This window comes from Rhodamnia argentea, chromosome 3, assembly GCF_020921035.1.
Source record: "Rhodamnia argentea isolate NSW1041297 chromosome 3, ASM2092103v1, whole genome shotgun sequence".
NCBI lineage: Eukaryota > Viridiplantae > Streptophyta > Magnoliopsida > Myrtales > Myrtaceae > Rhodamnia > Rhodamnia argentea.
In genome coordinates, this window is record NC_063152.1 from 11,188,165 (window position 1) to 11,216,004 (window position 27,840).

Consider the following 27,840-nt stretch of genomic DNA (forward strand, 5'->3'; position numbering starts at 1 on the left):
TACACCAACCGGCGAGAGGCAAAAATGTGAGCCCAACCATATGCCCAAGGAAAGAAAGCGAATTGGCAGAAGGGCACCTTATCCCAGCACGTTTCTCGGCAGCCAAAATTGAACGGATTCGGCGATCGGTAGTCGATTTTGATGTGAAAAAGTCATAGATGTGCCTTTTGGGTAGGTGATCTATAATTTTCTTCTGATGATTTCCCTTATTATTTGAATTTTTTTTTTTAAGTTGTTTGGAATTTGTTGTGTTTTGCAATTGATTTGCGATGTTTCTTTCTTGTATTCCCGAGGAAGCGAATAAAATGAATGAAATGTTATTTTAACCAAAAAGAAAAATCGGACGGCGCAAAACAAAAGAATTCAATTGCACAAATTTTACATGTTTTCGGACATAATCGCATGCGTTGAAAGTTTCATAACTCGATTGCAATTTCACTATATATTTTAGGGTTATACACTTGGGCTATATTTGGTAGACCGAATATAACTCCAAGAAGGTTATTTGGGAGAACATTAAATTTGGATATGTCTAGAGATATATTAGATTAAAAAATTCCACCTAGGAAGTAGTGAGTAGGATAGGATGTCTAATATAAAAAAAAACTGAGGAGAAAAAGGAGAAAAATCCCTTGAACCCACTTCTTGTTCACCGCTCAACGTCTTCCATGCCAAGTTTGCACCTCTCAATCGATCTCTCTTCGCGCTACCAATTCGCCACCGCCATCGTCAGAGAGATTTTTTTGAAGAATCTCCGATGGAGGAGTTCATCCTCTTCTTCCCTTTCAACACACAGAGCCAAGGAGATCTCTCTCTCTCTCTCTCTCTCTCTCTCTCTCTCTCCTTTACTTGAAGTGAATGCTCTCAGTTCAATTGACTAACTGGAGCAACTCAACGAGTTCGATTTGTGACGGTAGCACCGAAGATCCTAAGCATAGACCAAAACACGTACTTAATGAAGTTTGCCAAGTAGTCCGAGCGATATGAGGAGATGGACCAATCCATGCAAAAGCAGGTCGAATTGGCTACCATACTCACCATTGATGAGTGGAACCTCTGTGGCCTACAAGAAAGTAATCGACTCGCTCAGAGTGACTTAGCGCATCGTGTTCTCCCTCGAGTGGAGGAAAGCTCACTCATGCTTGGGGAACGTAAAAATCATAGCGCTATAAAAAAAGAAGAAGAATGAGAAGCTCTCTCTAGATTTCTCTTCTCACGTCTAGTCTAGGCATTGATCCTCGTTGTTGCGCCTCTTCTTGTGGATTTCAATGCAGCAAAATTGGGGTATTTCTTCTCCTATTAATTGTATAGCTGATTTCGTGCTTCATAATTTGTCTTCAGACTTAATTCGTCCAATTCTATTTCAATTCAAGTTCGGACGACTTGATGCAACCGGGTACCTATAATGTTATGCCAGCAAAGCGCGTTGGAGTTGTTATCACGTGAAAACAAGAACCTTTCACATGCGGACACGTTATGTAATAAAAGAGCGCAGCCGACGAGGATGGTCCTTTCTTTTGTTGCCAATTGGGTCAACGCATGATTCGGAGGATGACGCCAAGACTTGCAGGTTAGCTGGGTCTGTTCATCTTATCGCCCCCAACCAATCAAATCAAGATTCAATACCTTGGCTTTCACTGAACGGCTGATTTTTCCACGCTTTCTCTCTCTGTCCTCACTCGCTTTTCTCCCTTCGTTCTCCCCGTCAAACCCGTCTCCCGACCCCCTCATAAACGAAGACGAGCAAGCAAGCAAAACACCCGACAAATTTTCTTGAGAACCCCAGAGAAAGCTTCGACCCCGGGACGACAAATTTGACGAGCGAAGTCCAAGAAAGGGCCGGCCAATCATGTGCTGCTGCTGCGACGACGAGGGCTGCGAATGCCGGCCGCTCGGGTTCCTCCTGGGCCTTCCCTTCGCGTTCCTCGCGCTCCTCCTGTCCATCGTCGGCGTCGTGATCTGGATCATCGGGTAACTCTTCTGTTCATTGCCCATATGCATTGCAACTGTTTGATGAAAATTCTCTTTGAAATCTTTTGTGTGTGTGTGTGTGTGTGTGTGTCAGAGAGAGAGAGAGAGAGAGAGAGCGATTAGTGTCGGTCAGTGGATCATTAATCTCATAAGTTGAGTCGCTAATTGTAGTGATTGGGTTCGTAGTCCAATCTTAATCTCATCTGATCATCAATTTGGTGAATTCTGCAGACTGCCCTTGTCTTGCATATGCCCGTGTTGCTTCTGCATCACGGTGGTGGTTGAGTTCGCTCTGGGGTTGATCAAGGCTCCTATTCTGATCATGAAGTGGTTCACCTCCAAGATCCCTTGTTGATATATCTGATCTTTAACGTTGTTGTTTGTCGCCATACATTCGAGTTCTCTGCTTGAGAAGACTCAGACTTGATTGATTTATTTGTGCAAATTTTCGGTATATACATCTTTTGATTGCTACATCTTTCTTTTTCCTCCCGTTTGTAGAACATTTTCGGTACGATGGTCTCATCGGTTGCTGTAATCCTTTAGAGGGTTCGTGTTTTCTCAATCGTATGTTAGGAGGAAATTCTATTCAACTAATCAGTCGTTGTGGTTAAGTGGTTAAATACTCGACGCCGTGAATCAAAAGAAATTCGGTTGATAGACGAAGGCCTTGGTCTGCCAATGCCAATGCCGATGCCGATGCCTCGAGGGCAATCGCCTGCACCATTATATAAAAAGACATTTGCGATTCTTAAAGGAATGATGGAGAGCTCAGGGACCAAAGATGAGGATTCACATGGCTTTTCGTTGCTTATGATCGGTGTTCGCAAGAGCGAGGCCGTTCCTTGTCTTATAATGTTAAAGTAGCCCTCTTTTCGAGAAGGTCCTATAGGAGTCGCTTTAGCTTACCCACCGTCCGCTCCTACTAGCATCATTGCTAGCGATGGCTCCCACATGTATGTTTGAACCTGTATATGATATATATTTATTGAATATAATTATCACATATAATAATTTAACCCATTATATATGGATTAAGAAATGAATTTAGAATATATTTTGACCAATTTACTCGCTTCGAAGAAGTCAAGAGCGACGATCTCGACAACGTTAGTAATTGGGCCGTTGATAGTAAGTTCATGGAAGAGATAAGAGATCGAAAGCCATTTTATCTTCACATGTTGATGATTAGTGACCGACTTTAGTGTCGAGGACAATTTTTGGAAGACAAGTGTCAATTTCTTAAGATAGTGGAAAATCAACTTGGTCAATTGGGCCGCTCGCTACGCGTGACAATCGCAGCTTGGTGAACGCCGTCATTGGGACCTATTGTGAGAATCAGTAGTGTAGTGGGCGGGCCCAACTCTGATGATCATGGCTCGAATCGGATCTAGCATCACCCGATCCGGTTGCCCGAAAAAGAACGAGATTTGTTTTTTTTTGTTCTATCTCTTATTATTAAATACATGTATTGCTCTTCCAATTTGGTAATGTGATGATAGATTGATGTCGATCAGAATTCTCACCTTACAAAGCCTTAAATTTTCCGTCGCCATCTCGTCCATGCCGCCTGTCGCGCCTAGCCTGTCATTCGTCAATCAAGCCTTCACCACCGTGCTCACTATACACGAGGACGGGTTTGGTCGCAGAGGTAGTGACCTCGTGACACGGCGAGCGACGGCCCCGCCTCAAGCAAACCCATATTTGGCGTCGGCCGAGGCGGGTGTGTTGCTATTTGATTTACATAACAAGAATGCAAATGGAAGACTTCACGGCAATGGAACAAGGAAACGGAAGCTTCTCTAGGTTATGATAATGGGTTTCACAAGTAGGGGTAGATCATTACAACTGACTTAGTGATAAGAGCTCATTTTACCTACCACATACTAAGACAAGTGATACTCGAATTTTTGGGACTACTCTAGAAAGCCCAGAAAAATGAATCGTTTGTCTTCAGATTTGGGGCCATACTAAGCTATTAACTTGGCCAACATTGCATTTCAATGGACCTGCCTGCAATTGGCTTTTGTATTTGAGCATATATTTGGCGATTGACTCAATTACAATATTAATTAAGTATATCATATATCCATTTCACCATCAAACCTTTTTGAAAACAATTCCACAAAAATAACTCATGCATACGTTCTAGATAAAATATGACGCCCCACAATTTGATTGGCGAGCAATTGATGAACATTTTAGGTTACGTTATTTTCGCGAAAAATAACTTGTTGGATTTTTCAGAGTTTGATTCACAAAAAAATAAACTAATAAAAAAATATATTTTTTCATTAAAAAAATTATTTTCCTCGTTTTGAGAAGAGGAAAACGTTTTCCTTTCACCAACCCCACTGCTAATCGTCATGCGATTGGTTCGATCCCATCTTCTCTTCTCTCCCTCTCCAATGGCGTCGTGCACAGCATCTTCGCTCTTCCTCACACAGCTGGTCGTCGTCGTCGCGCTTCCGATCATCTCATCATCCTCCCCCGCCGGCGGATGCTTCGACTCCATCATCAGCTTCGGCGACTCGCTCGCGGACACCGGGAACTTGCTCCGCCTCTCCCGCTCCGACGCCCGCCCCACGCGCGCCGGCTTCCTCCCCTACGGCGAGACCTACTTCCGCCGCCCCACTGGCCGCTTCTCCGACGGCCGTCTGGTCATCGATTTCATGGGTGAGTCGGAAAGTCGTCACTTGCAAATGGGTTCGACTCGAACCGGATCCGCGCGATTTTTCGTGAGTTGCTCGAGAAATTTTTGACGGGTTCTGATGGTGCGGTGGCGTCGCGACTTGCAGCTGAGTGGCTGGGGCTTCCGTTTGTGGCTCCTTACTACGGGGAGGACGGTGGACGGAGTGCGGCGGATTTCGGGAAGGGCGTGAATTTCGCGGTGGCGGGAGCGACGGCGCTCGATGCGAGCTTCTTCGAAGGGAGGGGGATGGGCAACAGTTTCCCGAACGAGTCTCTGAGGGTTCAGCTGGGCCTCTTCAAAGAGCTTCTGCCTTCTCTACGCAGCACATCTTCGGGTAAGCCCTATTCTGTCAATGCTGAGAATACATTGAAGCCCCCAGAAATTCCAAAATTTACAATTTAGGCCCTGTAAGGGTGGAAAATGACTGGCGTTGGTGATTGATGACCCACGTTCTATGCAGTCAGAGACCAGAATCACTGCAAACTTGAAAGTTTAAAGGTCCAAGATCACAGGAAAATGAAAGTTAAAGGAACAACTTAACTGCAGACAGGATAGAAGTTCAGGGATCAATCCCCTAATAAATTCTGATGGTTTGACTGATAAACCCGATTTTTCCTTTTCTGCATTCTTCTCTTGCATCGAGGATTCAATCTGCTGATGACTCAATGACACTTGGTATAGTTTGTTAAGTTAAATAGTGTAATCTTAGATGCGAAATGGTCTGATACTTAAATCTCAAGGCTTCTTCTCATTGCAGCATTAAGTTTATGTATACCGAAATGTTGGTTAAATTCCTCGGCGTCTGAATCACTTGGCAGATTGCAAAGAATTTCTTGGGAAATCTTTGGTTCTCATGGGAGAGATTGGGGGCAACGACTACAATTATCCCTTCTTCATGGGAAGAGATCTGGAAGAGATGCAGGACATCGTGCCCCTTGTAATTGAGGAGATTGTTTCGGCTATCAGTGTATGATCCTCTTCTTAACTTCCAAGCTAGATGAATTTTATGCCGCATTGCAAAACAAGGGCTAATGGACATATATGCTCTTAGTGACCTTCCAGAGATTCTCTGTAGGGCCTTCTCTGGCCTTTTCAAATTCTGTCATTGTTAATAAATTATGGCATTTTCCAAGCAAAAGCTAGAGAATGATCCTAGTCTAAGTAAAGAAAGAAAAGCATGGAGCTTGTCCTGATCATCGAACTGATATCAGGGATCTAGTTTATCATCAGGAGAATCTCTCACATGACCTTATCTTGCCAAACTTTAGTTCTTCAACTTATCATATTTATCTTATCACCTTGACATGCATCATTTTTCCCCTCTTCCTGTCATATATGGTTGCAGGAGTTGATTGATTTAGGTGCAGCGACAATATTGGTGCCTGGGAACTTTCCGATTGGATGCTTGCCTGTCTATCTGACGCAGTTCCAGAGTTCAGTCAAGGAAGAATATGATCCGTCAACTGGCTGCCTTAATTGGTTGAATGAATTCTCTCAGTATCACAACGAACAGCTCCAGAGGAAACTCGATCATTTACGAGAGCTTCATCCCCGAGCAAACATTGTGTACGTTGATTACTACAATGCTGCACTCCGCCTTTATCGGTCGCCGGATAAATTCGGTAAGTCACATCTACGTAATGGACTATTCCATTAGCCCTCTCACTTCTTGGTGCATGGTGGAGCTCTCACTTTCCAATCCCTAATATAGCGATGCTCACTTATTTTCATGCAGAGGAAGTCGGTTAATTCACTACTTTTTCGCAACGGAGATGACCAAGCTTGATAATTTGTCGCATGAATGATTTCAAAATTTCAGTCTTGCTATTGACAACATTATCTGGTCTTTCAAATTGACAACAGACAATAGCTAACATGCGCAAATTTCTTCTGCCAACTCATTGTATCCATGGTTGGCCAGTTAACAGCGTGCAGTCCGACACGTTGGTCATTTTGGCTGTTGATCGAACTCTCCTTTTGAACAGGGTTTGAAGGCAGGATACTCAGAGCATGCTGTGGAGGAGGAGGAACTTACAATTATAACTCGTCGCAATCATGCAATTCCAACGCAACGGTATGCGACGACCCGTCTTCGTATGCAAGCTGGGATGGTATCCACTTCACGGAAGCAGCATACAGATGGATTTTCAAGAGTATAGCGGATGGTCCATTTACTGTACCTAAATTGGACATCTCTTGTCCTTCACTAGCCTTGAATGAGCCTGCGTTAACCGAGTCCGAGTGACTAGCCACCTCATTTGGAGTTGTCTGGTCTGTGCTGCTTATGGAATGACCTTCTGTAGGGCCCTTTTGGCAAATTGCTTAGGAAATTATTAGCTAAAAAAGGAAGAAGAAGAAGAAGATGATCGAATCTAGAAGGGACGGATATATCTTTGCATAAAGTCATCAAATTATGTGTTTTCTTGTTCTATTTTTGCGATGATTAAAAAGTATGATTAGTATGTACCTTGTTTAGTTCAGCGATTGCCGATGCTATCGAACTTCTGATGATGAAAAGGACACATAAATGGAAGCAAAATGCAGGAGCAAAGGAGATAAGGTGTTACCTTATGCGTCGTCGGAGATGGAGGAGGATTGATGTGTATGTCCATTATCCGACTAAGTTATTGAGGCTTGTGGTCGGTGGACCCGTCAAAATGGGTCCAAAATTCATTTAATAACCAAAGTATATTTTAAATGCGTCATAGTAAACTTCGCGAACCGGCATGAAAGTTTACAAAATAAAGAGGCTGAAACAAATGTGTTGTACAAAATGAGGAGGCCATATGGTAGACAACTCAATGTTTGAGTTGGACATTCGGTGATGACCTTTTTAAGTAGCGGGAACATGAATTGAGGCTTAGGATGGGCTTTAATCGAGCCCAGCACATTAAGATCCCCGAAAATCAAAATTGAACCTATTTCATGATTTACAAATGGCTTGGACAGGATTTTCACCACCATCTTCACGCTCTCGTCCATAACCAAGACCTCTGACCTTCCTCGTAACTCGATAAGCCAATTCATGAAGCTGTCCATCCTTCAAAAATAATAATTTAAGGGGAATAAATGCTTATAATGAATCCTCAGTCGGGTCTAGTACGAGTTGCTAAATTTAAATTAAATATGAATAGACCAATTTGGATTCGATCATTTATGACCCAATCCAAACTCAATTCATCCATTTGACAAGCCTACTCTTCTTCATGCTTTAAATGGATTATCATAATTGAAGAATGGTTAAAATGTTCGTTAATCGAAAAAAATCGTTTTTGTACTCTGCACATTAAACTCGTCCAAAATTAATGAGAGGCAGTTTATATTGTGTCATTATAAAGCAATTAGATTTTTATTTAAATTGAGATTTTAGAAAATTCCCTTTTATAAAATGCTAGTTTTATAAAAAGCATTAAATATCAAAAGTCTCTCAATACCGGTCCTTGTACCTAAGTATAATGTTCATGAACTTAACATCTTTTCCTTAAAAAAAAAAAAATCCTAAAATAATATAAAAGAGCACCTAAATTAGGAATAAGAGTAGAAATTCCCACGTGGAAACCCTAGCCTTCCCTCTCGTTAGTCCTCTCTAGACTCGCCGACCTGCCGCACCTCACGTGCGACTCTCTCGCCTTCTCACCGAGCGCCTTCCGGCGAGCAACCTCTCTTCGACGACCCGCGACCCGCCACCCGCGAGCAAACTCTCTCCAAGTCTCCGTCTCCATCGCAGCCAGGTACGCGTCCATCTCTCTCTCTCTCTCTCTCTCTCTTCCTCTCTCTCGCGTAACAGATTCTTGTTCCTCACTTCTGTTCTATGTTGATGAACAAGTGTTCTCTAGGTTAATGGTGCATCATGGGTAGATTCGTTTTTGACATTGAACTTTACTTGGGGGGGAGGTTATTTGCCATTGATGTGCGCATGTCGTTATCGAGCAGAGTGTTGGCTCATGCCCCGGAAGCTCAAAAGAGGAACTTTAGTTGTTTTCTTGTTCTTTTGTTCTAATTATGCTGCTACTCTACGAAAAATCACAAGTCCATTCGATGTCGTGGTTGAAGTTTCGGTATCGGATATGTTAAGATTGGAAAGGGTCATGCTTTGCGTTAGTTTTGCTCACACTCTGGATTCTCTCTACGGTGGTTTGCAGCTTAGAGGGGCTTTTGATCAACTTGATTCCTACTCTGCTGGCCATCTTCTTAGGAACAAGACTACTCCCACTTAGTTGTTCCTGGGCATAGTAATGAACCAGGAGTCCCAGGTGGATGAGGACTTCCCCCTCTTCCGCAAATGCTCCAAACACCCTAAAGCGCTACCGTCATTATCAATAGCTACTTCCTCCTCCTCTGCCAGTCTCCCAGCTGAGACGTCGATAGAGCAAGTGGAGAAAGTGACGGAGGATACTAGCCTTGCTGGCACCGGATCAAAGGATTTCGCAACGTTCGGAGATTTAGGGTTGGCTGAATGGGCAGTGCAGACATGCAAGGAGCTGGGGATGCGCAAGCCAACTCCTGTCCAGGCTCACTGCATCCCACAAATCCTGGCCGGTCGAGATGTTCTAGGCTTGGCCCAGACCGGCTCGGGAAAGACCGCTGCCTTTGCACTGCCCATTCTCCACCGCCTATCCCTTGACCCCTATGGCATATTCGCCCTCGTTATCACTCCCACCAGGTTTGATCGTCTCGTCCTCATATTTTTGGTTGTACCTGTAAAGTTTTGTGTATGTGTTTTTTAAAGCTCTGAGTATTAGGGAATTGGCTTATCAGCTGGCAGAGCAGTTCAGGGCGTTGGGGTCGTGCCTGCACCTGAGGTGTACTGTGATAGTGGGAGGAATGGACATGTTGAGCCAGGCCCAGAGTCTGATGAAAAGGCCTCACGTTGTCATCTCCACCCCAGGCAGGATCAAGGTCTTGCTTGATGAGAATCCTGACATCCCTCCTCTTTTCTCCAACACCAAGGTAAATGTCCCATTTATATATTATTTAGAAATGCCATGATTAGTGCGTTGATAAGATAATATTCACAGCCTAGCTGGATGATTGAAATATCTCAATGTGCAAGTTGATTTTTCTTTCTTCATGACTGTACCTCCTGCGGAAAGATGAGTTTAAACAGTTGCTACTAGATGCACATCAAATGTTCTTGTGAAGCTATTTTTGGATTAAGCAGTCAAATAGTTTTGAATTCAATTGCATATTTGATTTGCATTGAAATCCTCTCCTGAAGATTAGTTATGATGCCAGAGAAGTAGTAGTTAACTAGTAAATCTTATTTTATTCTTACATACTCCCGCAATGCGGGACTTGGAATTTACTATCTAGGCTATTATTGTTTCAGCCATTTTTTTTTTCCTTCCTTCCAATCCAAATGACCACTCAAATACTGCTTTGTGTTGTCTAAGGTTTGAGATTTCTCTTTTTTCCTCCTTAATATGATTCCAGAGTTCATTTTAGATGTGCTCATGTCATATCTCTCTTTTGGAGACATAGTAAGATCTGTGAAACCAGGTCATGCATCTTATTGTGGCACTGAGAAAAGTCTTCTCCCCGGATCTAAAGAAATTGTCTTGATATGTTCCTATTTGTTTTCTTCAGTTCCTAGTTTTGGATGAAGCAGATAGAGTGTTGGATGTTGGTTTTGAAGAGGAGCTTAGAGTAATCTTTCAGTGTTTGCCAAAGAAACGGCAGACCCTGTTATTTTCTGCTACAATTACCAGTGATCTCCAGACGTTGCTCAAGCTTTCTTCAAATAAGGCTTTCTTTTATGAGGCATATGAAGGTTTCAAGACAGTTGACACTCTCAAACAGCAGTACATATTCATCCCAAAAAATGTCAAGGATGTCTATTTATTTCATGTTTTGTCCAAAATGGAAGACATGGGTATCCGCTCGGTCATGATATTTGTCTCCACCTGCAGGTATTTCTAGGCTTTCTCAACTTTCAATGCGTGCAATCTTAGCATGCACCTATCATCCTTACTCGCTGTCCATAACTGTTTTAATCTTTATATATTCTTGCCTGCCTGTTTTTCTGAACACTTGGGTTGTCGTTTTCTACTTCGCTACATCTATATGAAATATAGATGGATGTGGTGGTAAGTGTTTGCTCATTTTGATACAGTTATTTAATTGCAATGTCTGATGATTTCTGCGTTTGGCTTATCCAACTAATCCTTATTGTTTTTTCTTAGATGGACTACACTAATCCCCTTACTCTTTTCACCTTTGATAGCTTATATTACCTTTGTGATATAATTGTATCGGCACAATTTCTTTTAGCATGAGCATTTAATTTGAGTGCATTTCTGCATTTTGTATATGCAATGTTTTTAGAATAGATAACTTTTTGTTGGATTTATTATTTTGATGAAAGTTAAAGTCCACCCCTCTGTTCTTTATAGACTGTAATGTAATAAATTTTGCCTGTTTGAACTGCGTCGACTTTGTTTTAACATATAACATAACCTCACCTGACCGGTGGTATCAAGTATCAGTGACTAGTCGCTCCAGACAAGTCATAAGTGTATTGGTGGATGCTTGTTATTGGTATTGTGTAAGTAGGGCACTAGAAAGAATGATGTAATGACTTGCCTTTTGTGGATATTATGGTGTGCTTTGTTATTGATGAATATTGTGTGCTTACACTTAGTATGAAATTTGCATTTGGACTTTAATTAAGCCTCTTTATTGGTGATGTTGAGCAGAAGTTGTCACCTTCTAAGTTTATTGCTGGAAGAACTTGATCAAGAAGCTGCAGCGTTGCATTCTTTAAAATCCCAGAATTTACGGCTTGCTGCTCTACACCGTTTCAAATCTGGTCAAGTTCCTATACTACTTGCAACTGATGTTGCAAGTCGCGGTCTGGATATACCTACTGTTGACCTTGTCATTAACTATGACATCCCCCAGTACGTCATTTTGCAGCATTCTTTTTCGTTATAAGTTTTTCTGCTAGATATTTCTGCAGTAACAATGTCATCGGTTGCTGGTAGGTTTCCTCGAGATTACGTCCATCGTGTTGGCCGTACTGCAAGAGCAGGCAGAGGAGGGTTAGCTATTAGTTTTGTTACCCAGGTATATAGCATATAAGGCACGACGCTTTTAACATCTCTCTCTCTCTCTCTCTCTCACACACACACACACACACACACACATGCGCATGTGTACGCATATACAGACAGGTATGGTAAAATTGTGCAGTTGCCTCTCATGCACCCAGCCCAACACAGGCTCTACATATAGCATACTATGCATCTCCAATTATGTGTTTGTGCTTCTGTTTGAGCAGAGAGCATATGGAGTGCCTTTGGCATTCCCGATATTCAAACTTTCTGTAGCACGACATTTATAGTATAGTAAGCCTGACCTGTTCACCTTGGAACACTGGTTCTGTAGGATGACATTACATTGATTCAAGAGATTGAGGCAGATCTCGGCAGACAACTTGAGAAGTTTGAATGTAAAGAGAACAAGGTGCTTTCGGACATTACGAAGGTATGTTGCTTTGTACCATTTCGTTTTGATGACAAATTTAGATGTGCAAAAATTGATTGCTAGATGATTCACAATTTTACCTCCATAGGGATTTCATTTTTTTTAACCTTGCAGTCATTACTGCTCGTTTCCTAGGCGTAATTGTTAAGGAATGACGAGCCATTTGTTGAATTGTGTCGGTCAAATGTCCCAGCATGCTCTATTTTTTTTTTCCCATTTCTCCATTTGTTTTAATGCCGATATTCTAGCACTTTAGTGTATTTATATTATTAAAGTGGAGAATCAAGAGTGAGTTTGGTTATTGCGAGATAATCATTGCTACGAAAAGGCTTCAACAGATGTCAACTTTAGAAATATTCTTGTCGGGCTGTCCGTTGTAAGTTGTTAAAGTATTAGGGCTCGACATCTTTTTGGTGGTTGCTGTATTAGGGGTCAATATATCCTTTGATTCATGATTTTTTTTCTTAAATTTACTTGAGGTGTATTTTGAAAGATATGGTATTCCCTAACTATTGTTTCTTTATGGCCTTTAACCAATAATGGAATAGCTCGCTTACACCAATATATAATCTCTTTCGGTCGCAAATAATGAACTTTTACCTGTGCGACCGAAAGTGGTTTTTCTCCATTTATCTCATTAAGAATTCTTTAATACAAGGTTTACAAGGCCAGACGAGTGGCAGCCATGAAAATGACGGACGATGGCTTTGAGGAAAAGGTGAGAGAGCGTAAAAAGCAGAAACGTAAGACGATGGCTCGGAAGGGTTTATTGAATAAGAGGAGTAACAAGAGAAAACGAAGGTCGAACACCTCCTGATATCTTCCGATAGTTCTTTTCATCACCAAAAGCGCAGGCGCAGGCACAGGTGCAGGCACAGGCATTTGGACAACCCAATCATGTGTTGGAGCTGCATTTTTGTCGGAACAGTTTTGATGAGTTTATCCGGTGTAGAGTCTGTTTTTAAACTATACAATACCAAGGTACTAAAGTTGGTGCTGAAAGACAGACTCCTTTGTACATGTCCTAGGTTTCTTTAATGTTGAGAGGGAAAGGGGCTACCAAAAATGGAGCGTGTTTTTGAAGTGAAAACTTAAGCAGAAAATTGGGCTTTTGATACGGGTGAGAGGTTTTAGATTCCGTACAGATTTCGGCTAAAATTTATCAATCGGAACAGGTTTTTATTTTTTTGGACCCTAGAACTTACATTGCATATCTTGAAATTTGGAATTTAGCCTTTCACATTGAATGATCGCAATGAATCATTTTTAATGGTTAGTATTTTGAAGCTCCCACTCATTGAAAATAGAAAATAGCTGATTCAGTAGCATCACGGGATAAGGACCTTAAAGGAGTGAGCAAACAACACCACAGTTTCGATAAAAAAATAAAAATAAAAATAACAGCTCATTGAGTGTTGCTTGTCTCTTTATGTAATCGAACACCGACTATTGTCATTTGACCAAATCAATATATCTATAGTAAGATAGCAAAATGTTTACTCACAACAAAGCATTTCCACATTGGAATAGAAAAGTATCAACAGTCCGAGTCCAGAGATCAATCTACAGCCAAATGTCATTTTACTACAAATGGTGCTTTCTAGCATCAATTGATGTTCCTCTAACAAACACCACTATCTCCCTCTCTTCTTCGTCTATTTCTTGCGATTCTCCATGTCTTACCCTCTTTCTTCTTCCATTTCACGAATGCCAACTGCAAGAAGAAGAAGAAGAAGAAGAAGACGACGACGTCTTGTAGATTATTCCACCTAAATGGGCTGAGGGGCTGTTTGGGCCTCTAGTTACTAGCCCAACCACTAGGTTCCTCAAGCTTCATTACTTCAATTCTCAAGCAAACGAGGATATTTACGTCCTGCTTCCTCTTCGTTTTGCCGAGTAATCTCCCTCTCAATATGGTTTTTTACCTTGAATCTTCACGTGAGAAATAGTCTGATGCCTTCAGGTCCTTCTTGTCTGCAATGTGAACTGTTTGCTCCTCATAGGCAAGGTTCTCCTTTTTTTTTTTTTTTTAACGTTCTCCTTTAGCGTTAAAGGAGCGATAATTTAACACTTTTATGAGTTCGGGACATATTTTGCAACGGAAACATGGCATTCTTTGCGGACATCAAATAAGGCTGGTAGCAACGCGAGCTGATAAGTAATGGCAAGAATTCTTTACATGATATGAAGGGAAAATTAGCAAAAAGTCTCAAATCTATTGTAATTATGCCACTATTGTTATAAACAGTTTTTTTTTTTGGCCAATTGACTAAGCATTTTGTAATTGTACTAATTTAGTCCATTTGACCGGTCGGAGTTGACATGGATAATTTTTAATAATTTTCTAATAATATTTTCTTCTTTCTTTTCTTTTCTTTTTTTGGTTAGGGATAGCGACCTCTTGCTGGCCCTAACAAGAAAGATAAAAAAAAAAAATAAAAATAAATCATTAAAAAACAAAAAATAAATAAAAATTTGAAAATTAGTATAATATTATTAAAAATTATCTACGTCAAGACCTGCTTGCCAAATTGATTTGGACTGAATTGATACAATTGCAAAAGGTTTGCAACTAAATTGGCAAAAAAAAAAAAATGACTGAATTGACACAATTACAAATTCCTTCTCAACTTGGATTGCTCTCTCCAGAACATTTTTGTAGGTAGCCAACAAGTGAGAAGAAATGCTTGAGCTGTACTCAACTTTGATTGCTCTCTCCAGAGCAATCAAAGCCTAAGCCCGTAAACTAAACTTGTTGGCTAGAGGGCTTGACCGAATTTTGCTCCTTGCGGGCTTCATTTAGGCGTCGTTTTGCTAATAGGCTTCAGTAACCTTAGGCCTTTCCCTAATTAAAGTTTAAGTGGGCTGAATTAAGTTCAAATTAGGCCAATAAAGACCCTATTAATCCAAAGTTTCGGCCACCGGTCCCCATAAGGCCTGACCGAGTATTTCATGTGGCACGGGTCCAATCCGCGCTGTCGATTCTGATTGGTTTGCTGCCGGTTTAATGCAAACTAACGAATGTCCCCAAAATTATATGGATGTTCCTAAAACTAAATGCAGACTGATTTATATTATTTTTTTTAGAGTCTAAGATTAGTCTCTAATTTTTTATAAAATAGTTTAAGACAATACTCCCTTCTCCTTGTACTTCACGATGTATCTCCTTCTTTGCAAGCCGAAGACCCTCGATTCGAACAGAGCTAGGTTTTCTCCAGCCATCGTCGATTCTTTCATAAATGGACTTCGCAAACTGCAGATTTACAATTTCGACCAAAAAAAAAAAAAAAACCTACAGATTTACACTACATAGAAAAAGTTTTGGTCCTCTCAAGACATTGATTTTCAACATCACCATTGAAAGATGCTTGTTTATTGCCAGTAATTGGCAACGCAAGAGTAAAATGGCCATTACAAAGGCATTAATTACTCAACAAAACTGGTTAGGTCCCATTGCAAAAAGTCAAAATTACCATAAAAATGTCTTAAACTTATTGCAATTCTGCCAATTCAGTCGTAAACTTTTTAATTTGACCAATTCGGTCTTAAATCTTTTGATAATTTGCCAATTTGGTCCATCTAGTCAATTTTGGCAAGATATTAGTAACGTAACGCCACGTATGCTGATGTGAAATATATATATGTATATTAAAATTTCATCATTATTTCTATTTTTTGTTTTATTAACGTTTTTCCATTTTATTTTCTGTTTTTAATTGTGTCCAATGATGTTCACCTCGCCAGGGTTGGGCTGGCGAGGCTCTACCTTGCCGTCATTGGGCGAGGTCGACCACGCCGGGAGCTAGGATTGTCTTCATCTGGTATAATGGATTTATGAAATTTGTAGTTATGTGTGTCTAGTTAATTAGATTGCATTAACGTCTTGTGACAATTGATACAAGAAATTGTTTCTTTTAAAAAGAATGGAAGGAACTCATCAGAAGTAACGCCTTGCTTTGGTCTTTATCTGAGAGAAGGCGTCCCTAAACTTCTAACACATGAGACAAACCCCAGTTAAAAACGAAAAAAGAGACAAATGTAATCGTTCCATTGAATCGACACCGCACTTAAGGCAATTCGATTGGGCAAGAAATAATGTGCCATCCTGACATTTACTAAATTTTAGAAAGTATAGTGATCAACTATATTAAAATGAACAACTTTACCAAAAAAAAAACACTATATTAAAATGAACAAATTTCATTGTTTTAATCGCTGACAAACATCACACATAGTCGAGAATAGACTCAAGAGATTGCACAGCAAGTGCTAACAAAATCATCCTTTGCAAAAATGAAGCCTGCCCAGCTCTTTCTCTTCGTTGTCCTCTTTGCCGTTTCTCTGAAATCAACAGAAGCAATCCGACCATCACAATGCGTGGTCTTTGACAATACTTCCGGGACTCCGGACACTCGGTTCGGGAGAGAGGTCGGAGTTGATTACGCTGCGGAAGCTTTGATAGCTGCCACCGAGTTTGTCCTCAAGACATTCGGTCAAAGTGGGACGGGGGGGAGAGGCTACGATCTTGTTCTGCTGGTCATCGAGAGCTTTGTCGCCAACGGCAAACCCTTTGCCAAGACAACCACCGATGGTGAAAGCCAGATCCATGTGAATGCGGACTACCTCCAAGGATTCCCCGGCGACCTGACGGACGAGTTCACGGGGATCGTATACTTCATGAGTGGCCTAATCTGGGAATGGACAGGCAATGGCAATGCCCCAACGGGCCTCATAACCGGGATTGCTGACTACATTAGGCTAACCGCCGGATGGGGATATGAGGGCTGGCCTCGAAGAGGTTCGGGGTTAAGATGGGATGAGGGGTATGCGACCACGGCGAACTTCTTAGAGTTTTGTGAATTGCTCCGACCGGGGTTTGTGTCGGACCTCAATGCCATGATGATCAATTCGTATAGCGACTTATACTTCTGGGAGCTACTTGGGAAGTCTGTAGATGATTTGTGGGAGGAGTATAAGTTTTTCTATGGAAGTCTTGAGCCAGCACCAGCACCAGCACCAGCACAAACTTTCACTTACTAAATCATGTTAATGCATAAGAAGACTGTACTTGAGGTTGGTTTCTTATGTACAAATAAATCGCGTTTGAAGTTTGTAATGTCTAATGATTGGTTTGTTCATCGTAGCATTTGAATGTGTCAGTCAAGGTGACTCTATGCTTTCTCTTTTCGTTGTCTTTTTTTGCCGTTGAATTCAAGTATGACCTTTTCCACAAAAGTCTTGCTTAAGGTATCCTCTTCTGATCACTTGCCACATCCATGTTCCTTTGGGTGAATTTATTTTTACTGGTGAACTTTAGGCTTTGTATTTTTAGTTCCTACACTTTTATTTTCTATCATAAAATACAAAATTTGACATCATGTCGATTTCTTAAATAAAAATTATTACCGAGATGATTATGCAATGGAAAAAACTTGCATGACGATCACACCGTTCAATGACAGTGTGGCCGTGTTATGCTTGGCACAAAAAAGTATCACAAATCATTTTTTTTACAATTATTTGCCTGCCACAAGGGAATTTATGGTTGGCATTGCACCGTCTATGTCAAATGACAGTGGACAGTCAGGCTAGCAAGGTACTTATGCAATTCAATCATTCAAAATCGTATAAACTAGCTTTATCATTCAAAGGAAATATCTAAAAGTGCCAATTATGATTGGTAGCAAATATTGTCAATCTTCATTACAGCCATCAAATCTCGTTGTTATCAAGAACTCACGATTTTGATTAGACGTTCTTGTGTCTTCAAAGCATTTTCTTTTTCAAGAGCAGAATGAGTTTACTGGGTTTGCAGTGGCTCCAACGGTGAAATTTAGTGATATCGCCGAGGATGAGGTTCTTGAAATGTAGAGAGTTTACTAAGTGGTTAAGCAATAACAGTTGTTCTTTTCGAACCAATTCCACTTCATGATTTTTATCCCGCTAAAGCTTGAGTTAACGCATGCCCATCTCCTTCCTTCAAAGGGACATAAACTTCTTATCATGTGAAAAATATAACAATTTTAAGGATGTGGCAAATATTCATTTTAAGTTGATTCTCACCACGCCAAATCAATCCCCTCCAAATGCTCCTCTCTTTGCCTGAAAGCTCAAGCTCATCATTTCTTCCGTGGTTGTTGAGACGTGCAGCCATCGTGCCTTGACGAACATGGCGGAGCTTGGCGCTGGTCAGATTTGGTGACGGCAAGCGCTGCCAGAGAGAGAGAGAGAGAGAGTTATTAGAGAGGGTCTTTAGAGACAGAAAGGGCATTGGCATTTTAAGGTGAGGCAAGTGTTTTGGTGACACATACGAGTTACATAACTTTGACATTCTTTTGTTTTTTCCATGGTCAACTTGACATATTAAGTAGGTAATTTCCAAATAATATAGGTTGAATTCGTATGTGAATTATCATTAGTTAGGCAGAGCGACTTGATGCAACTTTTTTTGCATCGTTGATTTGGATGTGTGCATCGAAGTCAATAATTTATCATGTGAAGTGAGAATTGATCTTACATAGTTAGAAAATGCTTAATGCAAAGTACTCTAAACAGCATACAACGTTTGGTCTATAGTGGGTGATCATCTACGACTACGTAGACATCAGCCTTACAGCTCCATTGCCTCGGCAACCATCCCCCTCGAATGGCGCCATGTCCCCGATGCCAATAGACCCTTCTCTCTCACTACGCGTCTATGTTGCCTACATGCATATTGTCTGAGGTCCCAGCCTTAAACCTGAGGTTGCCAACCATAAGAGACCTCAAAGCACATAGAGGCATATGGGAATGAGCAACATGTTGGATGGTCTTGAGTCTCTTTTACCCCAAAATTAATTCAAAGAGTGAAATTTTTCCTCGTACTTATAAACCGACCATCGGTTCCTCCTACAATCAACGTGATATAACCTTAAGAATCTCACTCCTAGTCCCTTTCATAATCGGTGTGGAATAACCCTAACAATCTTTTTCTCACACATCGAGCTTAGTCAGAGTAGCAATAACCCTTTTTGAGTATTAGATCCATACTTATTGGTAACCTAGGCTTCGATACAAGTATTAGGTGGTCTTGGGACTCTCTCACCCAAAAGCTAGCTTAAAGGGTGAGACTTTTCCTCATACTTACAATGTTGAGATACATGTGTCGGTTGTGTTAAAAAAGTCCCACATCCGAAATCGATGTGGTGTTGAGCATCTAACATTATCCTAGTTGGTCCATAATTTATTCACTTAAGCTTTTGATGGTAAGTGAGTCCGCTAGATATGTTGATAGGCTTAGATTTGGGCTACCTCTTGATGAGTCCCCAAGTGAAGGTATCGGATTTCTACCGCACACTCCCAACAAATGGAATCAAAGCCAGATCTGGTGAGGGGTGCCTTGCCGGCACTTGTCCCGGCCCGGGCGTAGCCCGACGAGGCCAACCCTTGCCTGTTGTAGCAAGGTCGACCCTCACCCAGGCGAGGCCAGCTCTTGTTAGCCACAACCTGTAGAGTCGCCCACAAGCAAAACGAAAAGGGAAAGGAAAGAAATTATAAAAAATAAAAGAAATATCCATGTCAGCATCGGCCGTGCCACATTAGACGGATAGCGTTCCAATTAGCAATTTTCGATCTCAATTGCTTAGATGAACTGAATTGGTACTAATGCCAAAATGTTTATGACTAAATTAGTCCAATTGAAATGTTTAATACTGAATATAGGCATGTGACTTCTTTGGTACTTTTCCAAAAAAAATGTCTCGGGCTCGTGTTAGCTGGTTGAAACAAGATTTTAAAATCTATCACATTCGGTTAAGGTGTTACGTCGGACAATGTATCTCTATGGTATGATTTTGCTTTTCGAGAGGGCCCTTTATGAAAAAATTTTAGGGTCAAGTGTGTGCATATATTTTCTATATAACCATGGATCCGACATTTTGAAAGTTGAGCCTTCTATTTTGCAACTGGTTTTTGGGATCTGTATACACAGCCACCTCTATTTCTCAGATATATATGTCTAGTCAATTAATTTTCAAAAAGGCAGCAGGCCACAACCCCCCCCCACAAAAAAATAAAAATAAAAAGGTGTTCGGCACATCTTGACATACACAAGGGGGGAAAGTTTCTGAACAATGAAATTGTGATTGAATTGATTTGGAAAAATGAATTTATGGAATTTGTATCTAAATGTGTCTTGATAATTAGATCGTGTTGACATTTGGTGACAATTGACACATGAGGTCGTTTCTTTCAAGAAGAATGAAAGGACCTCATCGGAGGTTACGCCTTGCTTTGGGCTTTACAAAGAGAAGCATCCTTAAGTCTTAATACATGAGACAAACCCCAACTAAAAATAGACAAATGTAATGTCTACATCTGTAACAAGGAGCTTAAGGCAATTCAATTGAGCGAGAAATAATCTGCGGTCCCGACATGCACTAGAGTTTTGAAGGCATGGTCGGCAACTATATTAAATGGAGCATTGCGTGGTTCTCAATGCTGGCAAACCTTATATATAGTCAGCGGTCAGACTCGAGAGATTGCACAGCAAGAGCTCATAAAATCATCCTTGGCAAAAATGAGGCCTACCAAGCTCTTTCTCTTCGTCATCCTCTTCGCTATTGCTCTGAAATCAACACAAGCAATCCGACCACTTGAATGTGAGGTCCTGGACAACACCACCGGGACTCCGGACTCCCGGTTCGGGAGAGAGGTTGGGACGGTGTACGGTTCGGACATGTTGATAACTGCCACCGAATTCGTCCTCAGGACATTCGGTCAAAGCGATACTGGGGGGAGAGGCTATGATTTCGTTCTGCTGGTGGTCGAGAGCTTCTACGCACATGACAGACCCTACGCCTTCGCAACCACCAATGGAAGCCGGATCCTCATGAACGCGGACTACCTCCAGACATTCCCCGGCGACATGAAGGAAGAGTTCACAGGGATCGTATACTTCACGAGCGGCCTAGTCTGGCAATGGACAGGGAATGGCGGCGCCCCAATGGGCCTCCTAACCGGCATGGCTGACTACATTAGGCTAACTGCCGGATGGGGATACGAGGGTTGGCCTCGGAGAGGGTCGGGGTTGAGATGGGATGAGGGGTACGCGATCACGGCAAACTTCCTAGAGTATTGTGAAGGGCTCCGACAAGGGTTTGTGTCGGACCTCAATGCCATGATGATCGACTCGTACAGCGATGCGTACTTCGTGGAGATACTTGGCAAGCCTGTGAATGTACTGTGGGAATACTATAAGTTTGAATATGCAACCCCTGAACCAGCACAAGCGCTAGAATATGGAAGCCCTGGACCAGCACCAGCACAAACTTTTGGGTACTAAATCATGTCAATCCATAAGAACACTATGCTTGAGGTTGGTTTCTCATGTACGAATAAATTGATTATGGTGATGATATCAGCTATTTATTCCATTTAGCCAAAGTCTTCATACATTTCAGTTTCATGTATGAGCAACAAATAATTAGAAAAGACTCCTCTTCTTCTTATCTGCAAGCCAATTGGCAGGTCCATTGCACCTTCTAGGACATAAACGTAAGGTCAGAGGAATTCATTCTGAAAAAAAGTATGCTGTCACGAACTATTAATCCTGACTCTAAATTGAATCTTGATAGTTCGTTGAATTCACGCGAGATACAATTAAATCTACGACCATTTGTGGGAATATTTAATCAAATATCTATAATATGTTCATGTTGGCTCCATCAAAGCGTGGAATAGAACTTGACAGTCCATCTCGGAAAGAAGGTAGTCGAATAACCGGTCAAAAGAGAGATTCAGTAATTTAGAAGATAAAGATACTCAAAACATTTGCTGGTCGATTGTGAGGTTTAGATCAACTGAAGCACGAGGTGGCAAGTTCTACTGCCGATCTTGACAGTCTTGAATGGCGTCTCGCTTCCTAAGGTGCTTCGTCCAGGCATTGAAAAGCAACATGACAGTTCCAGGAAGGCGCTTTGTCCAGGCAATGGAAGGCAACATGACAGTTCTATGGAGAGAGAATTACCAAAAAAATCTTAAATTTATAGCAATTGTGCCAAATTCAGCTCTTTCCGGCCAAAATTGCTAAACGTGGACGCCGATTGCCCTACATAAAATAGTCGACGCTGACGTTGACAATATTAAAATAACTTTTTAAATTTTTTAATTGTTTTTAAATTTGTTTCTTTTCTGTTTTGAACTTTCTTTTGTCTTGCACTTAGGGCAGGACGCAATCCTAGCACTAGGAGAAGCCGTGGCGGCCCTCATTGGCTACGACGACGGTGCGCAGCCTCTTGTCCAAATCTAGTGAGGACCACGACGCCCTTGCCAAATTGGCCAGGCGAGGGAGCTACTGTCCTTTTCGGGTATGGGCAAGGGCGGCGACGTCCTCACCCGGGGCCGACGAGGGAGTCCCGGCTTCAGCCCTAAGTTCAAGGAAAAAAAGTGACAATTAAAAGGAAAATTGATGAAAACACTGATTTTGTTCCAAATGGAGAAGAAAAGGAAAAAATCAAAAGAAGAAGAAAAGAATGAAATAAGTAACTTAAATTAAGAGTGGGCCACACATTTTGCCTTAACAAATGTTGTTTGAGAGGAGCATGGGTAGGTCTGTCTCTCAGTAAATTGAAACAAAAGAAAATGAAAATAAAAATGGAAGAAATAATCTTAAATTAAGTATGGGATACGCAAGGCATAATGTAGTCAAATCAATGTGATAAAGGGTGTGAAGAGCCAAAAAGGGGTGGAAATAGGATGAGATCTATTTAAATGCTAAAAAGAAATGCCTATTGGCCATGAAAAGTTGCAACTTCTATGAAGATAGAATATCATAAGTTGCAATTTTTGTCAAGATGTAATGTGCTTTGATGGACGACACATATTAAAGCATTAATTGAATATTCTTAATAGATGCACTAAATTAAGGCATCTATTATAGCCTATATATAGAGTCTGGTCCTCTCTCTACCCATACAATAACAACGAAAGTTTTATTCTATCATCCATCAATAAAATATGTTAAGAAAAAGTGGGTTAAGGGAGAAATATCAGATTTCTTCCGTTTCTTCTATTTCTGCATCAATTGCACTCTCGGGGTTATTGCTTTCACAAGATTATTGCATTGTCAAAGTTATTGCTTTCTCAAGATTATTGCTATGGATAAAGGTATACCTTAAGCCCTCTTGTCCTGAATAAATCATGAAAATCTAACATCCTTTGATTATGAATTTCTGCATATTTTAATTACATTATAGGTAACATGAAGAAACCAAAGTGACGGACAGGGTTTGTTGGAAGAGATAAAATTCAAGTTTGACGTTGGAAATAAAGCTCATCAAGCATTGGGAATAGTCAACCAAATTTGAATATCTCCGGATTAGCTCGTTCATTTGTATTCAGAAATCCATCTCCTCAGCTAGCTGCATTAGTTTGAATATCAACCATGAATTAGGATGATGATAACTTGAGCTTAATTGGCTCTTTCTCTACTTGCTAGATATTTGAAGGAAGCTACCAGACCGATCGTCGCATTATTTCGACCACACAATCTCCCAATCAATGAATGCTTTATGCAAAAGACGTAGTGATGGTATGTGAATTTATGGTTGAGATTGTACAATCACTGACAATACTATCATGGAAGCATTTTCCATATTTAAATTACGGTAATCGGCTTTGGATTCCAGGGTGGGTAGTTCCGCATGTGGAATTTTTGGAATTTGTGAACTTGTTGAGCCTTGAACTGGCTAGTTCTTTATTTGTTTGACTTCATTTTCTTATATAATGACCACATTATCGGTTGCTGAAATAATATACGATGAAGAATACTCAAGTTGAGTAACTATAGTAAATCTAAGTGAAGTTATGGAAACAACCACAGTAGCTTCTCCATCTCACAACTGAATAAAGCAAGACGAAGACACATTTTGGACAAAATAGTTGGGGAACACAAAAGAAAATAAAAGACATATCTTCACATTATGTTAACTCAAGCTTATAGATTTACACTATACAAGTAAAAGTTGGTCCCCTTAAGACAATGCTTTTCAAGATAACCATCGAAAGACGCTATTTTATTGCCAATAATTAGCAATGGCAGATAAAAATCGCATTACAAAGGCGTTCATTGATCAACAAAACCGGTTAGGTCCCGGTTCAAAATTAGCTCGGTCAGATTTTACATTTGCTGCTCTTGAGTGAACTCATTGTGACGAGTTTATGCACACAATGGAGCAAAGGAATTCTTTAGGGGCGAAATTTCGATTGACTTTCATTTAGTAGAATGGATTTTTGCAATTTGTATTTATGTGTGTCTAGCTAACCAGATTGCATAAACGTCTTGTGATAATTGATACATGGAGTTGTTTCTTCAAAGAAGAATATCAGGAACTCATCGAAGGATACGCCTGCGAGGAACTCATCGAAGGTTACGCCTTGCTTTGGTCTTTTGCAGGTAGAGAGCGTCCCTAAAATCCTAACACAGGAGACAAACCCTAACAATAAACGAAGAAAGAGACAAACGCAATTGCTACATTGTATCGACGGCGCACTTAAGTCAACTCAATTGAGCAAGAAATAATGTACGATCATGACATTTGCTAAATTTTCGAAGGTATAGTCGTCAAATATATTAAATTGAACATATTTCATGGTTTTCATCGCCGAAAAACCTTATATATTGTCAACGCATAGACTGAAGAGATTGCGAAAGAAGAGCTAACAAAATCATTCTTTTCAACAACAATGAGGCCTTCTCAGCTCTTTCTCTTCGTCGTGCTCTTTGCGGTTTCTCTGAAGTCGACACAAGCAATCCGACCATTCGAATGCGAGGTCTTTGACAATACCTCCGGGACACCGGACACCCGGTTCAGGGGAGAGGTCGGAACAAAGTACGGTGTGGAGGCTTTGGTAGCTGCCACCGAGTTTGTCCTCAAGACATTCAGTCAAAGCGAGACGGGGGGAGAGGCTACGATTTTGTTTTGCTGGTCATCGAGAGCTTTGTCGCCAATGGCAGACCCTTTGCCATTGCAACCACCAACGGCAGCCGGATATATGTGAATGCGGACTACCTCCAGATATTCCCCGGTAACATGATGGATGAGTTCACGGGGATCGTATACTTCATGAGTGGCCTAGTCTGGGAATGGACAGGCAACGGCAATGCCCCAACGGGCCTCATAACCGGGATGGCCGACTACATCAGGCTAACCGCTGGATGGCGATACTGGGGCTGGCCTCGTAGAGGTTCGGGGTTGAGATGGGATGAGAGGTATGCGACCACGGCAAACTTCTTAGAGTTTTGTGAATTGCTCCGACCAGGGTTCGTCTCGGACCTTAATGCCATGATGATTGATTCGTACAGCGATGTATGCTTCTGGGAGTTACTTGGAAAGTCTGTGGATGTTTTGTGGGAGGAATATAAGTTATTCTATGGAAGCCCTGGACCAGCACCAGCCCAAACCATCGGGTACTAAACCCTTTTAATACATAAGAAGGCCATCTTTAGGTTGGTTTCTTGTGAACAAATAAATTAACCGTTCAATAAGTCATGTTGAGTAAGTGCAAATCAGGATGGGGTTCCTGTTTGAAGTTTGTAATGTCTAATGATTTCCCTTTTTGTTTTCTGTTTTTTCTGTTCATTCAAGCATGTATTTCTTTTCCACAAACGTCTTGCTTAAAGGATCCTCTGATGATCACTTGTCCCATCCAAGTTCTTTTGGGTGATTTTACTTTTAGGTTGTTGAACTTTGGCCTTTGTCTTTTAGCTCCTAAACTTTATTGTCTGTCATAACATAGAACTTTCAACATTATATCGATGTATTAACTGGAATTATTACCGAGATAATTATGCAATTTAGTCATTCAGAATGGCATAACAAGACGAAATTACAGGGTTTGCTGTGGCTCCACAATGAAACTTAGCAATATGACCAAGGATGAATTTCATAAGAAGTAGAGAGTTTTGTAATGGTTAAGCAATAGCAATAATTCGTTTCTAATTAATTTCATTTCATGATTTTTATCGCTCTAAAGCTCAACTTAATTCATGCTCATCTCCTTCCTTCAAAGGGACCTAACTTCCTATGATATGAAAAAGATAACATTTTTAAGGATGCGGCGAGTTCTCATTTTACTTTGATCCTCTCCACGCCAAATGACTCCTCTCCGAACCCTTTCTCTACCCCGAAAGGTCAAGCTCATCATTTCGTCCATGGTTGTCAATACCTCACAGCCATCGTGCCTCGACGGTCATGGCGGAGGTTGATGCTCCCAGATCTGGTGACGTCAACATTCACCGCAGAGAGAGAGAGAGAGGCTTGTGTGTTTTGGTGACATGTGCAAGTTATATACCTTTCGACATACTTTTATTTATTTGATTTTGGTTAATTTAACATACTACGTTGCTAATTTATCATATGACGTGAGGCTTTAATTTTCTTTTAGCTCGGAATGAAACTTTATAGAGAAATAGATAAAGTTTGAGAATTAGTCTTACATACTTAGAAAATGCTCAACGCAACGTACTCTAAACGACGTACGTGTTCTTTGCATGGAGATATCTCCGGTGAGCTCATAACTGGACCGTCTTCTTGTAGACATGAAAGGCGAATCACATGCGTACCCAAGAGAACCAATGGCCAGCAGAACATATGATTTCCCGTCTTCCTTCCTTTGCTTTTGTTTTAACTCTTAGTCTATAGTGGATGATCATCTATGGCTGCGCCGACATCGGCACTGGAGCTCCATCGCCTTCAGCGGCCATCCACCTCAACTGCTGCCACCCCTCCGATGCCTGTAGTTTTTTTTTTTTTTTCTCTCTCTCTCTATATATATACACACACGCGTCTGTGTTGCCTGCGTGCATGTTGTCCGAGGTTACAAGTCGCAACCTTGAGCCTGAGGTTTTTTTTTTTTGGTCGCAGTCTTAAACCCGAGGTTGCCAACCATAAGAAACCTCAAAGCGGACACGTACATCGAGGAGGGAGCAACAAATCGTATAGTATGAGCGACAAACCAAGGAACTGTAGGAAAATTACTAAAAAAATTATAAACTTATTGCAATTATGCGAATTCAGTCCAATTTCTTTTTTTTCTGCCAATTGAGTTTTAAAAATTTTCAAATTTTATCAATTAAGTCCATCCAACCAATTTTAGTTGGAAATCGATAACATGGACCCCAACTGTCCTAAGTGGTACTACCGGCACCGACATGGATTTTTTTTTCTATCTTTTTTCTTTTTATTTTTAAGGACCAGCAGAGCTACCGGTCACTAATGATGGTTGCAACCCACACCCCGATCTGAGTAAGGGCCGTGAGCCCTCACTAGCTATCACTTTCATGGTTGCCAAGCCATTAAGCCTTGAAGCCATGTTGGGGCTCGAAGCTCTTCAGATTTTTGTGGCTTCATGCTTCGCCACAGAGAAAGTGGGGAAAATTATCAAAAAAGTCATAAACCTATTGAACTTTTACAAATTTAGTTTAAAACCTTTTAATTTTGTCAATCCAATCCTAAACCTTTTGCATTTATGCCAATTCAGTCCTAAACCTCTTGTATTTATGCCAATTCGGTCCATTTGGCCAATTTTGACCAACTTGCGTTGACATGGATCCAGTTAGGGCTGATAGGACAATTTTCAAAAATATTTTAATATTTTTTTCAAATTCTTTATTTCTTTCCTCTTTTTTTTTTTTTTTTGTTTATCTTCATCCT

At 41.0% G+C, this 27,840-nt stretch overlaps 5 protein-coding genes across 7 annotated transcripts; all 5 read left to right on the forward strand.

The window, feature by feature from the left end:
- The first annotated feature begins 1,530 nt into the window (after nt 1-1,530).
- Nucleotides 1,531-4,435, forward strand: LOC115756634 (signaling peptide TAXIMIN 1-like). 2 transcript variants are annotated; one of them, XM_048276908.1, is made up of 3 exons: nt 1,531-1,971; nt 2,203-2,343; nt 4,419-4,435. In XM_048276908.1, exons 1-2 carry the CDS (start codon nt 1,850-1,852, stop codon nt 2,324-2,326), a joined length of 246 nt encoding a protein of 81 aa, XP_048132865.1. In that variant the 5' UTR covers nt 1,531-1,849; the 3' UTR covers nt 2,327-2,343; nt 4,419-4,435. The 2 variants fall into 2 exon arrangements, with proteins under 2 accessions (XP_048132865.1, XP_030552347.1); XM_030696487.2 differs by lacking the exon at nt 4,419-4,435 and having other exon boundaries at nt 1,533-1,971; nt 2,203-2,564.
- Nucleotides 4,380-27,303, forward strand: LOC115756632 (GDSL esterase/lipase At1g31550-like). The gene is made up of 6 exons (XM_030696485.2): nt 4,380-4,647; nt 4,770-4,997; nt 5,482-5,630; nt 6,009-6,285; nt 6,649-6,918; nt 27,281-27,303. Exons 1-5 carry the CDS (start codon nt 4,380-4,382, stop codon nt 6,906-6,908), a joined length of 1,182 nt encoding a protein of 393 aa, XP_030552345.2. The 3' UTR covers nt 6,909-6,918; nt 27,281-27,303.
- LOC115756631 (DEAD-box ATP-dependent RNA helicase 36) lies at nt 8,206-13,232 on the forward strand. Of its 2 annotated transcripts, XM_030696484.2 has the most exons (8): nt 8,206-8,394; nt 8,859-9,326; nt 9,406-9,613; nt 10,250-10,572; nt 11,359-11,562; nt 11,647-11,728; nt 12,050-12,148; nt 12,807-13,232. In XM_030696484.2, the coding sequence occupies exons 2-8, from the start codon at nt 8,899-8,901 to the stop codon at nt 12,963-12,965; spliced, it is 1,503 nt and encodes a 500-aa protein (XP_030552344.1). In that variant the 5' UTR covers nt 8,206-8,394; nt 8,859-8,898; the 3' UTR covers nt 12,966-13,232. The 2 variants fall into 2 exon arrangements, with proteins under 2 accessions (XP_030552344.1, XP_048132858.1); XM_048276901.1 differs by lacking the exons at nt 8,206-8,394; nt 12,807-13,232 and having other exon boundaries at nt 8,794-9,326; nt 11,943-12,083.
- LOC115756646 lies at nt 16,442-17,188 on the forward strand. Its single transcript, XM_048275541.1, has one exon. It carries the CDS (start codon nt 16,442-16,444, stop codon nt 17,186-17,188), a length of 747 nt encoding a protein of 248 aa, XP_048131498.1.
- Nucleotides 20,706-21,470, forward strand: LOC115756645. Its single transcript, XM_030696506.1, has one exon. It carries the CDS (start codon nt 20,706-20,708, stop codon nt 21,468-21,470), a length of 765 nt encoding a protein of 254 aa, XP_030552366.1.
- Nucleotides 27,304-27,840: the final 537 nt, after the last annotated feature.

Excerpts from the sequence above, each read along its gene's own strand:
- LOC115756632 (XM_030696485.2), top strand. The coding sequence starts at position 4,380 with ATGGCGTCGTGCACAGCATCTTCGCTCTTCCTCACACAGCTGGTCGTC. Across the intron at positions 4,998-5,481 it reads TCTACGCAGCACATCTTCGG|ATTGCAAAGAATTTCTTGGG; the intron begins GTAAGCCCTATT and ends ATCACTTGGCAG. Across the intron at positions 6,286-6,648 it reads TCGGTCGCCGGATAAATTCG|GGTTTGAAGGCAGGATACTC; the intron begins GTAAGTCACATC and ends CCTTTTGAACAG.
- LOC115756634 (XM_048276908.1), top strand. The coding sequence starts at position 1,850 with ATGTGCTGCTGCTGCGACGACGAGGGCTGCGAATGCCGGCCGCTCGGG. Across the intron at positions 1,972-2,202 it reads GTCGTGATCTGGATCATCGG|ACTGCCCTTGTCTTGCATAT; the intron begins GTAACTCTTCTG and ends TGAATTCTGCAG.
- LOC115756646 (XM_048275541.1), top strand. The coding sequence starts at position 16,442 with ATGAAGCCTGCCCAGCTCTTTCTCTTCGTTGTCCTCTTTGCCGTTTCT.
- LOC115756631 (XM_030696484.2), top strand. The coding sequence starts at position 8,899 with ATGAACCAGGAGTCCCAGGTGGATGAGGACTTCCCCCTCTTCCGCAAA. Across the intron at positions 9,327-9,405 it reads CTCGTTATCACTCCCACCAG|GGAATTGGCTTATCAGCTGG; the intron begins GTTTGATCGTCT and ends TCTGAGTATTAG. Across the intron at positions 11,563-11,646 it reads ATTAACTATGACATCCCCCA|GTTTCCTCGAGATTACGTCC; the intron begins GTACGTCATTTT and ends GGTTGCTGGTAG.
- LOC115756645 (XM_030696506.1), top strand. The coding sequence starts at position 20,706 with ATGAGGCCTACCAAGCTCTTTCTCTTCGTCATCCTCTTCGCTATTGCT.